The sequence below is a fragment of the Aphelocoma coerulescens genome, chromosome 3, assembly GCF_041296385.1.
Source record: "Aphelocoma coerulescens isolate FSJ_1873_10779 chromosome 3, UR_Acoe_1.0, whole genome shotgun sequence".
Lineage (NCBI taxonomy): Eukaryota > Metazoa > Chordata > Aves > Passeriformes > Corvidae > Aphelocoma > Aphelocoma coerulescens.
Genome location: NC_091016.1, coordinates 66,040,917 through 66,058,735, shown reverse-complemented (window position 1 = coordinate 66,058,735; position 17,819 = coordinate 66,040,917). Strand labels below are relative to the sequence as shown.

Sequence of the window (17,819 nt, the reverse complement as noted above, 5' to 3'; positions counted from 1 at the left end):
ACCAAATGAACCTTTTTTCCCCCAGGTAAACGTGCAGGGTTATGTTCCTTTATACTTTCGAGAAGAATGTTGCTTTACCACAGGAAAGCACTGGCTCTGCCAATGCCCCCTTGTGTCAGTTATGGAGAACTCTTACAGTGTGCCACAGTGAATCCATTCTTAAACTGGTGTCTCAGGATTTTATCGGCTGCATGGAAAAGATATGAAGCACACAAAATATCCCTGTTGTGAAACACCCCCCTCCCCCAGTCTCAATTTGAAAATTCTTAGCCTACAGGCATAAATATGAATTAAATACTCTATTTCTTTTATACTGCTCATTATGCTCCTGTTTTATGCCTTGACAGTATGCCTCTCTTCTCAAAAAAGAGTGGCTTATATTTTGCAGAATTTTTTACATGCTATTTTTTTGTTCTGTTTTTTGTTTGTTTTCTTCTTGTTCTCTTCGTTTGTTTTCGGGGCTTTTTTAGTTGTTGCTTTTGTTGTTTTGTTTTTTTTTGTTTTTTGTTTTGTTTTTTTTTTTTTTTTTTTTTTTAAGGGGACACTTCTAATCAAGTGTTCAAACAGACACACATTTGAATATTTGAATGAGACAGTGCCAAGCAACACAAACACATTTCCTTTACTTCCTTGTTTCTGCAGACAGTGCAGCCAGAGTTCTTTAGACTCCGGATGAGCTCTTCTGTACCTTATTTGTCAGTAATAGGGCTTCTGAGAGGTTTTGGTAAAAATCCGTCTGATGAATCCAGATCTGCTTTTCTTCAGCTGACAGTGAATAACTGTTACCAGCTTTCCATGTCTTATTTTATTTACAAATAATGTGAAGTAACTTGTAAGTGCTAATTTCAGGTAGGTGGAAGACTGAAATTATTCACTTATGGGATGTCAGAAGTAGTTCAGTATAATGTTGATGAGCTGTTTTCCCCCATGTTGCCAGCCTCTTGAACCCTCAGAGTCTCTTGGCTTCCAAGTCTCTGAGCAGCTTCTTAATACTTGATGTTTAATTGGGGTAGGACTGTATTTAAATGTGTTTGTAGATGCTTTTTACACTCAGAATTACCTTTTTTTTTGTGTATGTGTAAGACAATAACATTAAGATTTTTTCCTCTTTTTGTGTCAATTTCCAAGTTCACCCCTCTTTCTCAGTTCATATTTTGATTTTCTGTCCGTGCAAAAATGCAGCCTGAAAATGCTTAAAATTTAGGTTGATTCCAGACTTAGCACAAACAGTTAGAAGGTGACTCACTTCTCTGAGTATCTCTGAAATTCATGTTCTTTTTGTTCTGATAAAGTTATTTTCTGTTATCTTCATATTTTGCTGCCTCATTGCTTTCTTGGCCTGTCAGATCATTAATAAACATATTTAGGATAATGAAAGTTAGAATGCTGTGTCATCTTGACAAGTTTTTACCACATTGCTGCTTCATATTTTCTCTCTCCTGTTCAGTTGTTTTTACGTTTGTTTTTTACCATCATAGTGCAACATCAGTTTTGTGTGACCTCTCTTGGTTGTGTCCATATTGCAGTTACTGCATGACTTAGTCTCATCCTGGTAACTCTCCTCATGGTACCAGTGTAGCCATGGGAGCATATAAACAGATATGACCTGCAGGAGCCCATAACCTTCTGGATATCATCAAAAGTGGGCAACACCATTTGGGTAACAATCAGATGATATTTTCTGCCTCAGGGCTCCTTCACCAAACACAGTTCTTCTGCCTCTCAGGATAGGAGCCTTCAGCCTGAAAAAGTCTTCTTTATATGATTCAAACTGTGCTTTGAGGATCAGTATGGTGATGCTATTGACAAAACAGTCTCCCAGACTATGTCTGAGCTGTATGAAGTGGCTCCATTTCCTGATAGGTTTTTATTCTCATCTGTAAGCAGTCTGTCAAATTTGCATTTCATATACAAGTGCAAAAAAAAAAGAAAAACAAAATAAATAAGAATGTGTCTGAAATAAGAAAGATGAAAACTACCACTTTTTTTATAAGTTAGAAAAATTATCAAATTATAACTCCAGGGAAAACTTTCTGGATTTTAAGTTACATATTTTTCTTCTAATCTTTAATTTCTGCTATTGAACTTATTACAAGACATTACAGTGATTTTTTTTTTTTTTTTTTTTTAAATGTAGTGGGATTCCATGCAATTTTCCAGTCCTGTCAAAGGATGACAAATAGAGTTTATAGGCCTGGTCATTTTGGATGAGCTTGTACACTGTTCCAAAGCTTTTCCAGATGTCTCCATTAGAGTTGTGTAAATAGTTTCTTTGTTTCATGGCAGATACAAACAGTAAAAAATAAACATTCTCACTTCATACAAAATGAAATTTTTTAAACTATCTGCTAGATAATAACTGTTTTGGGTGAAATGATTTTTTTTCAATGTGAAAGAGTAGACTTCAATAAAATTTCAAATATTTCGGGCACCTGTTTAAAAAAAAAAAACAAGACAATTTTGGGGAGAAGGGTCATATATTTCCTAGAAGTTTAGGTACCTTTTTCAATGCTGAATAGGAATAGGTGCCTGGTAGAGTGCTGAAAACTAAGATGAGGCACTGACAAGGACGCCATATTTCCAGATAGAAACCAGCCTCTTTATTTGTTTGTTTTCATTTTGTGAAATCTGACATGTTACCCAGAGGGTTTTAAACGTGTCAGCCTGTCACTTCCTAATGTAAAATGCTCTGACAGAGTGCTCCCAACCTCAGCCCCTGAGCTCTGGCCTCAGTATGTATCTCAGCAAGCAGTATAGGAGCTTGAATTAAGGTCACTGTTCTCCAAGTGCAACACCTGTGTTTTGTGTGCACACCTGAGCCCGCTCCATGAAATGTGGGACAGTTTCCTGAGGGTGCCTTGGGTTTGATACCCATTGAAGAAGAGTCCGAGAAAAGGGGTTTAAGACAGTGATGTGTTTTGTGGAAACATATTGCTTGATAACTTACTAGGTCTCCCTGGACAAGGAAATTAATATGAATTGCCAGCTGCATTCCAGTGTCTTGCTTTCCCTGCAAAGTATTCCTTTGCTCTGTCTTATGGTGACACTCCCACACGGCTGCTGAAATAGTCTTCTTGTAGTGGTTAAAGGAAATTGCTGCAATTAATTTTGCTGTCTTTCTTCTCTTTGATGTGTCCCTACAATTTCCTGGGTAATTTTTCAGAGATTGGGTTCTGTTCAAAACCAGTCATGTAGGGGTGAAAGGAATAGGAGGAAAAAGAAGCATTTAGTGTTTCATTTATATGTGCTTGTGTTTCTGTTTTGATGTAGGTACCAGGCAATGTAATGGATGCTAAAGTACACATATATACAGCTTCTGTTACTCACATATAAGTACAATTGACAGAATAATACTTCTTCAGAAGTGGGCAATCTGAAGGCATAAAATGGATGCAGGTGCATTAGTCAAGCTAGTTTTATATCCTAGTGACTATAAAGAATGACCAGACCATGAACTCTTAAGTTATACTCATTTCTTGGGTGCAGCACATTATGTTCTGAGCAATTTCTATATGTGGTCTTGAAGCAGTTTTAATTTTCTAGTTCGCTACAAACTTGACATTTCCCCCCTCTTTTCCTTGGGTTGCAAAATAATCCTCTTTTCTGTTAATTCCAGATGCTCCAATGAACACTAATTGGTTCAGTGGTGAGCACATTAGTGGGAGAGATGGAAGTAAAAAGCTTAGTGCCTTGTTCACTGGATTTTATGAATGAAGAAGGGGAGAGCATAGCCCTCCCAATTTCATCATGTGAAAGTGTTTGCAGTCAAAAAAAGTGTTACATTTTAAAAGTGACATTTCTAAAGCCTCCAGACATGGGCAGAGATTGAAACAGTGAAACTTTAGCTCTTGAAGAATTAAACAGAATTATTGGAAATGAAAGTGTAAAACCAGGATTTTAGGGAAAATCAGAAAGAATAGGGTTAATCCTTAATTTCAGTTTATATAACTTAATGCTAGTTTAGAAGAGTGGCTGAAACTGGCCATTGGTTGTGTTATCTTGCAAATCTAATTTTATCTCTTTTTAAAAATGTTCTTGATTGTGTTATGATTACCTTTAAGTCTTTCATGTAGCTCTTATAATTAAAGGAACGAAAAGGATAAGAAATGTAACAATGGAGATATTTTTACACCCTAACATTTGTGGCGAAATTGAGATGCAGAACAGCAGAATGAGCTGCCTGTGGTACAGTAGGTCTCCAGCCTCCCTTTAATCTGGTTTTGTTCACTTGCCATCCCTATCCTGTCCCTGCTATGACCATTCGACCATGTGGCATTGCCTTTATCCACCCTGAAGTTTTCCAGAGCCTCTTCCTCTAGCAGGGTCTGTCTCCCAGTGCCACAGTGAAGGCCAGGCATGAGATGCTGCTCAAGCCATCTCCCGTCAGGGCTCCATGTGAACCACCCCCTTGCTGCTTGCTGCTCTCACTGACACCATTAGGGTACTGCACCATCCAAAGTGCCTTTGCCAGCTACAGTGCTTATAAAAGTAGTAAGAGGATGTAGTAAAAGCATGTAGGTGCACTCTGCAAAAGAGGAAAACAACTGGGAAGTCTTTGATCTTTAGTTTTAAAATTCTCCTCCAGTAATTGTGTATTGAAACAACTGTTTGAAACCTTGCAGGGGCATGCTGGGGTCATTTAAAAACCTCTGAAAGTCTACCCCAGTCTGCCTTCTTTCCCCCCCTCCAGTGATTATATGTTTGCTTGAAAACTGTGGTTTCCTAAAGATTGCTCTAGGAGTGATTGCTTAATGAGATCTTTTGCCTCAAATGATTTTTTTCTGACAGCACAAAACCATCAGTTGCATTTGGTTTAGGTTGTGATTGGAGCATAGCCTGGTACTTTAGTAAGGAGGTCAAACAAATGCTGAAAACCTCATACTGTCTTGGATGCAACTGAACAGACAAAAAAAATCCCAGTCATGCTGGATGTTACCTCAAGTCTTAGGGCAGATTTACAGAGTGTAAACTCTCAGAGGTGGTTGGTGCTCCCTAACTGCCCATCAGTCGCTTTCATGCTCCTCAGTCTTGACAAGTTGTTTCATCAATTATCTGAACACTTAAACCAGCAGAAGAGACCAGCAGTGTGACAGCCCTAGCTGGGTGGGGAAGGGGAGGAGGGGAAAGAATGAAGTAGAGAGGACAGCTTGTATTTATGAGTCTGTCTTTTGAGTTCGTAAAAGTCAGTTAAGAATGCATAACCAGCCCCAGAAATTATTTTAGCTCCATCTGCTTTTGATGGAAAACATTTTGCATAGCTGTGACCTCTTACAAAAATGACAAATCCCCCAAAAATCTCTCCAAACTATTTGCAACTGGCCTGAGTACTGGTATAAGTTTAATATAATGTAATTAACTGTTGCAGAGACGATAAATAAAAGATGTATTACCTCATACCCTCTATTTTAGTCAGCAGCTAATAAATTTTGAGTAGTGTCTTTCTTCACCTGTCCAGGGAAAAACTCAGAGGACAACCTTCAAAGAAAAGCCTTCACATGTAGCTGATGGGTGTTCCTACACTCAAAATCACAGGGAACAGCTGCTGCTGTTCCATTCCCAATACACAGACAGTGTTCTGTGGGTTTTATTTGCAAGCCTGAACTTCCTGACAAATGGCACAGCTCTCAGTGGTAAAAGAACCATGAAGTAACATCTTAGTGTTGTCAAAGCGTACCCTGTATCTCAGACATCTGGATTACAGTCCAGGAAGGAATAATCATTAACATGCCTTAAATAACTGTTATATACTGCTGCAAGAATTTTTCATTTAATAATGAACATCACTTTTTATTGATTAGTTGAAGAGCTTATTTTCTGTACAGAAAATATATGTACATCTCCCTTCTTGCTTTACAAGTATGATAAGCTTTCACTTGCAAACTGGCAGGCAGCCTTCACTTAAAATAGTCTTATCCAGTAGTTGTCTTTATAATTATTATTAGCAAGATTTGTTCTTATTTCAGTAACTTTTAAAACGGCTTGTTAGGAGGGTGAGGAAAACTTAGGCCTAAGATTTGTTTTGTACAGGTTGTTACCTTGCCTAGATTAGTGAGACAGATTCAAGTTAATGCTTGTGTACTTCCCTGCATCATGCTTTTCTGCTCACATTCTGAACACTTTTCGCCCCAAATCTAGTTTCACAAAGCTTTTTTTCCTTTTTGTCTATGAGAAAAGTTCAGTTGCTTCTGTTTTTTTTACCTTTACTGATTTGCAAGAAACAGAACTTTCACTTGGGCTCAAGGAGTCTTCAACTCAAAGATTTTTGTGGTTGAAAGGATGACAGAGTGTGCTGAGACACCTCTGTCCTAATCCTGCCTCCTCCTGGATGAGGCACTTAACCTCCCTGTGTTCTATCTATAAAATACATTTAATAATACTTAATGGTTTTACTGGCCTTTGGAAATGTAAAGTGCTATGTGAGTGCCAATTACTTTTATTATGTTCCCTGATGGAAGGCCTCAATGTATTTGTGTTAAATGGTTACTGCTAATGCACTTTCTGGAATAATCTTTGGTTAACAAAGTGAAAGAGTTGGAAAAAACCCCTGTGTTTAAGTCAAGACTCACCCAGTGACAGGTGCGAGAAAGTCAGGACTTGGCAGCACTTTGCTTCTTCACTGGGTACGTTTGTGTCCTGCCTCAGGGATGGGCTTGAGCCACAACATTACCCAGCCTGTCTTCTCTCCAAGGAGGAAGTCCTGAACTTTGGACACACAGCCTGACCATCCACCAGCCCAGGACAGATCTTCAGGCAATCAAATAAATCCTGCAGAATAATTTGCTTGTGCTGCTTTTTAGAGAGAACTTGCTGTCCCGAAAACTCACAGGAGCACTTCACAGCTAAGGGCTGGCTCTCATGCTGGGTGTTCCTGCAGACCCCCTGGCAGTACATGGTCCATCTCCCTAGGAGCATTGCCAGCCAAGCTGGTGTTGTGCTGGGGAATTCTCATGTTTCTCTCAGGCAAGGCATCAGTACTTCATAAAAATGTGGCAAGAGTTTGTCAGGAGAAGAGAATGTATGTTTGACCAGTGGCAACTGTCTCTCACTACCTCTGAAGTGTTTCCACGGCCCTAAATTCTAGTTGTGCTTGGTGCAAAATATTGCTTTGAGTAGATCAGCTTTTACTTGCCTAACTTATTTACAAGCTTGCTCTGGCATAGGAAACTTGAAATAGGACATTATTTAATGTATCTGATGTAGGCAGGATGTGCTTGGTCACAGTTTACACTGCTGTGTACCTGAGGAGGGAAAGAGAGGTTCCTGTACTGAATAAGGAATTGGCTACTTGACCAGGAGTGGCCTCAGGAATTTCTTAGACTTCTCATTCTGAAAAGATACAGACTGGACAGGTTTGAAAAAGTATGTACTTCTTGTCCAAGCAGAAGGCATTGAGTGAAGTCATGACAACTTCATGTATTCCTGGAAAGGAGCTGCAACAGTTCTCATTTACCTGAGAAATGCATTTCAGAATCATCACAGTGCAACTTTTAAGTGGAGGCAGAGCAGATCAGCTCCTAGAAATGGGATCTGAAATAAAAAAGTGACAAATGTGACATCACTGCAGCATCCTGTTCTGGGGACAGTGTCAGGTAGGGACTTTGGCTGGATGGTTTAATTGCCAAACTGTTAGGTAGTTTTCCTAAGGCCAGCTCAGGGAGGATGGAAACACTAGAGGTGAAGAGCAAAGCTTGCTTGACCTTGACTTTCAGTATGGATACAGACTGTGAAAGCAGGGCCTCATCATCCTTCTGACTTCTAGGGTTTTGCCCCAAACCCCAAAGTTTTCTAACCTGTTTTAAGTTTATGCTTGTAAATTGTAATTTTTATTTTTCAGAAAGAAGTTTAAAACCATTAGAGCTGAAAATGGCAAAATGAGAATTATAATTTTCAAAAGGAACTAACAGTAATTAAGAGCAGATGCTGTTCTCTTTGATCACAAGAAATTTAATTTCTGACAGACTGTTTACACTCAGAAGAGACAGTGTGTAAGCTTGCATTGGTGTGCTGCTATATTATAATTATACAGGCAGCAAAAATAGAGAATTGTGAAAGAGCAGACAAAGTAGTTAGAGGCTCTTAAAACTGTGTCACTTGCTTTGTGCTTGCCTTTCAGATTTCCTCCCAGGAACTCAGTAAATTGTAGTTAATTTTTTTCTGACCACACTTACAGAAACAAAAGCAATGTCCTTTTAAAAAAATGAAATAACAAGACTACCCTTCTAGCAAAATATTTGGATTGAAGATGTTGAGGTTTAGAGATCTTTGATCTTTGGTTTTCAAAATAAGTCTTGCTTTAAAACACTGGTGTTGTCTAAACAATTAAACCAATATGTCCATGTCATACTGTGAGTGCCCTTAGGAGGGAGAACTTAATAAAAGTGTCTTAAAATTTTTGTCTGAAGATCTGTGGAAAGAATTAGGAATAAGTAGCTTTATAGAAATAGCTGTGTAAATACTGAGGCTCAAGGAAAACAGTGTTTGTGGTTCTCTGATTCACTTGGCCTCAGAATTTGTTTTGCTCTGCTGTTGTGTACAGACAAGGCTAAAGTCAAGGTGTGGGTTTTAGCCACCTCTTAACTATGAGGTTTCAGGGCTCAGCCTTAAAGGCTGAAGAGGCTGAGCGAGCCGTGCAATTTCAGAACAGAGTATCATCTTATGTGCTGGATAAATGCATAGATGCAGTCTCGCCACTCTGTTTGAAGTGGAGAGGTTGGGTACCAAGCTCGTGGCATTAAAACAGGCTCAGATTTCACCACTTGATCAAACAGTGGTGACTGAGGTATTGGTCCTTCAGTGTGCTTTAGGTTAGGAGGAACAGATGTTTTTCCTCTGTTGTTTTGGGAACAGAACTTGCCATAGGAATTATTTTGCTGTTTGCCTTTCATCTACCTAGATATTTTTCTCTATACAAGCATCTCTTTATTTTGTTCCTTTATTGGATGGTTGCTAGCAAGTAGGTTGCAGCACCTACTGCTACTTTCCTGCTGTCTTTTCCAACCTAATTAGCATTCTTTTCCAAATGTGGTCTATTACATGACTGTCACATGACTGAGATACTGTATGGAGTTGTAAACAACAGCCTCTTTCAGTGGTTGTTGCCACATTTCAAAACACTGCCTGAAGACAGAAAAAGCAATGGTCTGTCTGGACATATTTAAGACACAAAATGTAGGAGTGTTCTGATTTCCCACAACTTTTTGCTGGAAAAAAGGGTGTGGATAATAGTGTTAAAAATTATGGATGTTACTAAGTTGAATAATGTGATGAAGATAAGGGCAGACTGAAACAGTCTGAAGTCATGGTTGCACTGTCTGTAAAAGAATATAGTTGAACGGGAAAATGATCCAAGAAGGACAACATTGTTTCAAAGGTGAACAGAATAACTTGCATCTGAGGAGTGACTGAATATACTAAAATTGCTTGGAAAAGAGAAGTGAGATGATGACCTAGGGAATGATGGAATCTTCCAATAAAATAATTAGATGTATCAAGTGAAAGTCAGAGAGAGATTTTTTTTTTCAGAACAACAGGAGATTGTTATTTACATAGTGTTAACTGAGAGTGTGAAACTTCTTACTGGAGAGTACTGCTCCAGAGTATATAAAACATACCAGAACTGCATTAAATGCCTAAGTCAGTTCAGAAAGCACCTGGAGAAACTTGGAGGGAGAAATGTTAAGGGATGTCAGTCACAAAAACACCATTTCCAGCTTTGCAAGTCTGAGCTATACACCTCTGGAACATGAGGAAACCTCCTGTAGAAGCATGTTTCTCCTGCTGTATGTTTTGCCATAAACATCTGGTATCAATTGCTGTTGTAAATGGGATACTTTGATAGATGGAGCTTTGCTATTGTTTTAAAACTATTTATTGCTTTTACTTTACTTTCCTTCAAAGCATCTGGAGACAGAATAGTTCTTTATGACATGATAATGTTTATTTTCTTGCAGAAATTGGCTGACATTCATCTTTTAGGCACACATGGTAATTAGGAGATATAGTATAAACATATAGGTTGGATTAGAGTTGGATCAGATGCAAAAAAGAAGGGTTTCTTTATAATTTGTTTTCACCTTTACTCAACTGATTTTGAGCAGTCTGGAAACCCTGTAGTTGTGTCTTATTAGGAGAAACTGCAAAATTATGATAATGATCCTCAATGTTATTAAGTGTCCAGTGGAGGACTTAATGTTGAAGGATTGAATCTGCAATGACACTGGATATTGGGTCTCAGAGAATGGTAATTGCTATGGAAATTGTTTCTCATAAAACAGGTAGCTACTTATTTGGTCAAAAGTCACTGAGGCAAATGATGAATTTATTAGTTTCAAAATGATTGGTAAAATTTGACACAAATATATACATATATGTATACATGTGTTGGTAGTGGTTATTTCAGAGAACTGAAGGGTGCACAATGTATGTTACATTAGCAAAAAATGAAAATCATCTGAGCTTTATGTTGTTCCTTACTGCAGTCAAACAACTTATGGCATAAATCAATTTTCTCAAGCCTGTGTGCTTTACTGAATACCATTTCCAGTAATCCTTGTGTTGCCCAAATTCCCAGGTTACAGAGATTTACTCTGAAGATCATTCTGGCTTTTCAGAAGTTCAGATTTCCTTATTTATACAAGAATTTGTGGAACATTTTTTGTGTTTGTTGTTGGCAATCACTTGGAAACGCTGTTAACTTATCTGTATTTGAAAAACAAGGAATGGTCTAGGCATGGCTTTTGTTCTCTAAGCATCTTTCTCCTGCTGAACATATGATATATGTTGGATAGAATGGACTAGTGGCAATCTAGGTTATTGATATTGATTGATATAAGATCATGAAATTGGTCAGTCTGGTATATGGAGTGAGATGTAGGTTATATCCAAACTGCAACTAATTAATTTATCTACACTGAAGTGAATGTCTTTCTTCTTCCTTGAAGCACAGTAATCAAAAATTTAGAATTAAAAAATACTTTGTGAATAATTTTCAAAACTTTCCAACATTAAAGGAGTACTGAAATTTGAGAATTATGTGCACAGCTACACATAATTTCAGCAACACTAATGTGCAGCATGCTCTACATGATGGACTGACTAATGATTTATTCATAATTTAATTTAACCTTCTGTAACATTATTCTGAATTAACTTGCCTGAATAAGAGTATGTCTTAAAAAAATCGCTAAATCTTGATTAATGTTTCAAATGAGAGAAAATTCAAGGAAATTTAATGTGATGCTTAGATAATAACTACTCTTGTTAACAAAGCCCCCTAATTTGCAGTCTGACTTGGAGCTGCTTTAGCTTCCAGCATGGGCTTCTCTCTGTTATGCCATTATCCTTTGTAATGTTTTACATTACTCTTTTTCTCTGGATATTTATCCATTGCAGTCCTTTAACCCCTCGAGACTATTTAGCTTCCCAAAGAGTAACTAAATTTCTCTTATTCCTCACCAGAGGGCATATTTTTCAGTGCTTCATTCATTTTGACCTTTCTCTGCCATTCAGTCTAGCTTCTCATCCCACTTGCAGGATGGTTATCAGATTCGTGTAATACCAAGGTAACTCAACTTTCTTACACTCTGAGTTTCCCTGGCTTTTTATAAAGTTCATTGTCTGCATTAGATGTTTCCCACATGCCAACAGGACATCTGAACTATGACTTCTGTTTTTTCTGTGTGATCATTAAAAATTGTCTATGGTAAAGAAGTAAACTGTATGTCCTTCCTTAAGAAATACTTCAGTTCAGTTCATTACCCTTTTCCCATACTGAAATGTGAAATTTAAAGTATTTTCATTCAGTTAATGTGTTGCATGCTTTTACAGTATCAAATATTTTATGGAACTTTGTTTCATCAAATCTATTAGTTTATAGAATCATCAAATTATTTGGGTTGGAAGGGACCTAGAGACCACCTAGTTCCAGCCCCCTTGCAGCAGGCAGAGACACCTTCCACTAGACCAGCTTGTCCAAAATCCCTTCCATCCTGGCGCTGAGCACTTCCAGGGATGGGTATCCACAGCTTTTCTGGGCAGGACATTTAGTTTTACCAGCTAAACTAACTAGCTAGTTTTATCAACAGCAAGATAATAAATTTACAGTGCCACCTAAAAAGCCATCAAGGCAATTATTGTGTATTATCATTTTAAGGCAATACTTAATAGGAAACCTGATGTTTATTATTTGTTCTCCATATACAGACATTTTCTTTCTGCCAATTGTGTTCTTGAGTGCTGTAACCAATGCTTTGTAGTTAAGAATGTTGCTCTTTTAAGTTTCAGCTCTATTGTTCAAGCTGCTTGGTGACTCAGGCAAGTGCCATTTCATCAGTCTTTGAAGTCTGAAAATAATTTTATGTACTTGGCAATAAAGGAAAAATACAGGAAAAAGCAATTATTTCTTCCCTCTATTGTTACTACTTCCATAAAAACAGCAGGTATTGCAACTGCCTAAATTCACTTCCAATAATTGATAAGTGGGTTTTATTTCAAACGTGTCAAAGCTGTTTCCTTTTCTTCGATGATTTCTTATCACTAGATTGCTTAGCTCTCTCAGATAATTTAATTAAAAATAATTATATCCACAACTCTTTTACCAAACTTAACAATATTTTCTCAGTTATTGTGAACTGTATTTTCTTTATTCTCTACCTCTTTCTTATTTGAAAAATGTATTTCCTAGCACAACATTTAACTTTTAAAATATGTGCCTTTTTTCTTCCTTTTTCTCAAGATAATACTTAAGTGTATGTCACGTATATTCCTCAAAACTAACTCAGTATATATCTGTAGAGAGGACACAACACAGAAGGAAAATCCCTGTCATTTTAGGGCTGGTAAGGGAGTTTACCATGTAACCTGTATTCTGAATATTAGTATAAATCATTACAATTACCAAAAAAATTATGGCAAGGTTCAATAATGTGTTTCACTTGTAACACTGAGCAAAAGACAAATAAGATCTGTTTTAAGGCATCTTCTGCACATTGTGTTTTAAGAAGTTCATTCTAATTCGTTCTAATTTCAAAGAATAACTTATGCAAATTATATTATGCAATCTCCACTTTGGTTATATTTTTGGATTGAAAATAACATTTGTGAAAAGTGAGAATTCAAAACAGAGAATAATTCAGTCTGTTGCGTGAAATGAACACAGGAAGGACCACTGTGATTATGGTTTCATATCTATCTTCATCATTATTCTTTGTTTTTCATTTTTTGTAGTATTGTTATAAGCCATCTCTTATTTTGCATTAGTTGTTTCTAGTGTTTAAATACAAAGTACTTCCTTCCTCCATGTTCTGTAGTCCAGTAGGAATACAAACAGGTGTTTCATCAGTGAACTCTGATTGTGCAAAGATAAGCATTTGGTCCCAAGTTTATTTGAAATGCTCTGTTGGTCCCTCTTCCATACAGGTACTGCGCTTGCAGTATGGTGAATTGTCCTTGAGTCTGTAAAACAGCATTCCAAGAGAACTGGCCTGGGGTTAGCTGATTAGAGCTGTCAGTTCATTTTGTAGCAGGGATTTTTCCATTTCACCTCCACCATGCCCCAGGCCTTGTGGTGCTGGAGCACACAGATCCCTTTCTGCGGCGTGCACCTGGATTCCCAGGCCCCTGGCAACAGGTGTGAGGATGGAGGTGCTGTCCAGGCTCTTGCCTTGATTTTTGGGAAGGGTACAGCCAGCACGAAAACAGTAGGCCAGAAAGTTCTGACTGTTCTTTAGCATGGAACCCCGGTGGAAAAAACTCAGCCCAAAATATAAAGAGAACAAATGTCTGTTTTATTGTTCTTTTTGATTATCCGGCTCTAATTCACTTTTTAACCTAGTTCTCTGAATAATGTTGTTCCACTTACAAAACTGGAGTGTTTTTACTGTCTTCTATTTATTTTTTCAGGTTTTGTGGATTTAACACTCCATGATCAGGTTCATCTACTGGAATGTGCCTGGTTAGAGATATTGATGATCGGCTTAGTCTGGCGCTCCATGGAACACCCAGGAAAGCTTTTGTTTGCACCTAACCTGTTGCTGGACAGGTCAGTCTGCACGTTGCTGTGATTTATTTAAGTTAATTTATTTCTGCTGCAATCAGATTAATTTTTATCTCATGATATCATCTCAATGATACTACAATTTGGCAGTACTTTGTATGTCAAGCAGGCTTATAGTAGGCGAGACTGGAAAACGAACTCTAAAAAACCTAGAAATGCTCAGGAATTTGATACTGGTCATTTATTAGACAAGTAACACATCTGAAATTCATCTGCTGCTTGAAGTACTTTCTTTCAAAGGCAGCAGTAAATTTCTCTTATAATCTGTACTGTTTGTTGCAGAAGTAATTTAGATTAAAAACTGAACACTACTAATTTAATTCAGATAGTTACTTTTGTTTATTTAAAATCATTCTAGTTTTTCTTAGTTAGAATGAATTTATCCAAGCAGCCAGCCAAATTTTTGAGGAAAATCCTCATAGAATCTCAATCACAATCTTATTTATTTATAGAGAATATATTAAGTTTGGGGGTTTTCTTTCCTCGTGAAAAGTGGAGGCAAATAAGTCAAACACATACTTGCTTCCTTCACTAAGCCTTTTCTTAGCCAGTCTTGCTAATATACTAAGTATTTCTGAGAGAGAAAAATATGCATCTCTGCCGTACAACAATATCCTGGATTTCAGCTGGCAGTCTTTGCAGTAAAAGCAGGAAGACTGATAATTTAAAACATATATTATACTATCTTAGTGTAAACTCAAGCTCTCTCTTTCCTAGTCATGGGAAGAATTTCATGAAAAATTTCAGTTAAAGTTTTCAGGAAAAGTTGCTTAAGGTAGAGTCACCTTAGCTACTGGTGGTCCTCTTAGCTGAAGACTATACATAACAGCATAACAGAGTTGTTGGGGAGAGCTGCTGTGTGCACACCAGTCACTTCAGGGCAGAGTTTGGCAACTTCCTCCAAACTGGAAGTGGCAGAAGAGCCGAGCTGAGATGGAGCGAGGCAGCTGAGAGCTGGGCAAGCTCTGACTTCATCACGTAACTGCAGGGGCAGAGGGGTGGCAACAGAAAGTCAAGGGCAGTGCCCTCAGCTACTGCAGCCACCAGCTGTGTAAATTAATCAAAATTCTTATTAGCAGAGAAATGTCTTATGATCAACGTGCTCTGTTGACTGTGGGGTACCGAGTTTTTATGGTTGCATTCGTGCAGTGTTAATCCTTTGATTCCCTGCCTTCTATTTGCAAAAAGAAACCCCTAGGATTTACTTCTAGCATTTTAGTAAAATACAAATTATAATGCCTAACAGGGTAAAATATAATATTTCATAGTAATAGAGAAATATTTATTGCCTTAGGAAAAACCCTATTCCACTTGTGTAAGCATATGATCTGTGAGCTGTGGAACTGGATAAGTATAAAATACATTCTCATTTTATGTACAGAAAATATGTTTGTCTAAATTTAAGTATAGTCTTCACAAAAACCCACAACAGTTTTAAAATTATTTTAAGTGAACAGAAGGACTGAAATTTACTATGCTAGGAAAGTAAATATAGTATTTTATTGAAAACTACTATAAATTGCAATATAGCTTCTAAAGACCAAGCCACCTTTTTCACATTACATAATTCAGGTTGTGAGAAAAAATTGAAAACTGAAGAGCAGAGATGGCCAGATGATATTTTTTTCTGATCTTGGCTAAAAAAATAAACAAACGAAGAGCTAGGGAAACACTTGAAATTTTGGTCTTCCTCAACTTGAAATCCCCATGCTCTGAGTAAAATGGAGTTTGAGCAGTTGATTCATACAATTTTAAGCCGACTGTTGGATTAAAAGAAACAATTGCATGCGACCAGAACCTCATATTATGTTAGGGCCCTTTGTTTTCTGAGTTTTAATCAAGACTGTAAAAGTGTAGATCTATTACATCTTCTAATTTTCAAATAATAAACATTTGTCTAAGTCATCATATACTTGCCTCACTCCACTTGGTAGGGATATTTGCCGATAGTAAAATAATAAATTTCTTGACTCTGGGAAGCGGTGATATGCTAATCAGTTAAATAACTCTTAATTTGCTAGTTAATTAGTAGTAACAATATTTTGATGTGTTAATTTGATTTAGGCAAATTGCCTTTTGAGAGTGTTATAGAGCAAAAATACATTGTTTGTCAGGTTTGAGAGGACAGACACTGATTCAAGGACTCTTTAACTCAATGAAGTCCTTCCACTTCATCAACTATTTGGGCAAATACCACAGTAGTACCAACATTCACAGAATCATACAATGGTTTATGTTGGAAGGCACCTTAAAGATCCCTAGTTCCAATCCCCCTTCCAGGGGCAGGGACACCTTCCACTAGACAAGGTTGCTCAGAGTTCCGTCCAACACTTCCATATTTAGTGAAAATTCAGTATTTTTATTACAGAGCTTTGCCACGTTTTGCGCACACCTCTAGATCTCTCTGATCATTCTGTTGCAGACATACTCTCTGATTTGAACATCCCTTTCCTTTTTTGCACTCAGGCTTATCCTGATTCTAACAGATTCTTTCTGTCAAGGACCTTGGATATAGGTAGTCATTTGTATACATCTGTTCATAAAGCTTAGCTGACACCAAATTTTATTATACAACTTTTTTGCCTTTTGGCTAGATAAATGCAGTCTTGTCTTGTTAAAATCTATCTGAAATGTCATAAAAATACCATTTCAGCTTTGCTGGATTTTTTTAAACAAATGTGATCTTTCTTCTCCCAACTCACTCCTCCTACTTGGGTCATATTACACATATGCTTGTCTTGTCTCTGAAAGTCTTTTAGAAACTGTCTTTTCTAATTTCATGAGAGTCAACCAGTTACATTTTCAAATAGATACTTCTTTAACTTTCCTTTGCAACAATTCAAACTTGGAAGACTCCTTGAAAATATCTGTACAGCAATCCTTAGTTATTAATTCTGTGTTCCTTTTTAAAATTTTTCTTTGCCTATAAGAAAATAATTACCCAACAATTAAGTTGCCAATATGTGTAGACTGCTTTCTTCTGTATGGATGAATATCATCACATTATCTCTTTTTGTTCCCAGTCTGCATTGCAATTAGTGTATTTCACGAAGTAATGCACCCTTTCTTATTCTGTTAATGCATTACCTAAACACTTGAGTCTTGGTTCAAAATCAGGAATTTTAAGAGCCTTCCAGTTACATAGAACTGGTAGATTTTTACAGTGTACAACTGCTGCTATTAAAAAAGCTCAAATGACAATAATTATAGATTAGAAAAACAGGCTCAATCAGAAAATACAATGGCACACTCACAGTGCTTGCAATAATGTACAGTACCTAATAAAATCAAAGAATAAATTCAAGTCTTCTATATTCTGTTTTTGAAAATTAGTATATTGTATAAGGCAAATTTAGAAGTAAAGGCTTAGTTTCCTAGTGGGACAAACCAGATGTTTCCTGTCTGGAGGGTTCCCAAGAAACTAGGCTTTAAAAATGTCATTAGACCAGGGTTGAAATTTGTCAGGCCTGACAGTAGGCTGTTTATAATTTTGAAGAAAATGTAATGTTTCTTCAGGAATAAGAAAGTCATATTTTACTATATTTTTACAGGATTTGTTGCATTCACATATCATGCTGATCCCAGGTTACTCAAAGGCTTGAAACATAATTATAGAGAAACTCATGATAGAAGTAGCTGGATTGCTGAATCTCACTTGAAACATTCTCAGTACCAGCAAAATGGGAAATGCAGTGCTGCATTTTTAAAAGGAAGCCTGGTGACCACAGTAAAGAAACTGATGGGATGCCATCTAAAAAAGAGAATT

General features: G+C 37.2%; 1 protein-coding gene across 1 annotated transcript in view; it reads left to right on the top strand.

The window, feature by feature from the left end:
• ESR1 (estrogen receptor 1) overlaps positions 1–17,819 on the top strand; it is a 191,410-nt gene that overhangs the window by 150,940 nt on the left and 22,651 nt on the right. Inside the window, 1 exon segment of the mRNA XM_069010653.1 lies at positions 13,900–14,038. Coding sequence (XP_068866754.1) covers positions 13,900–14,038 — 139 coding nt within the window.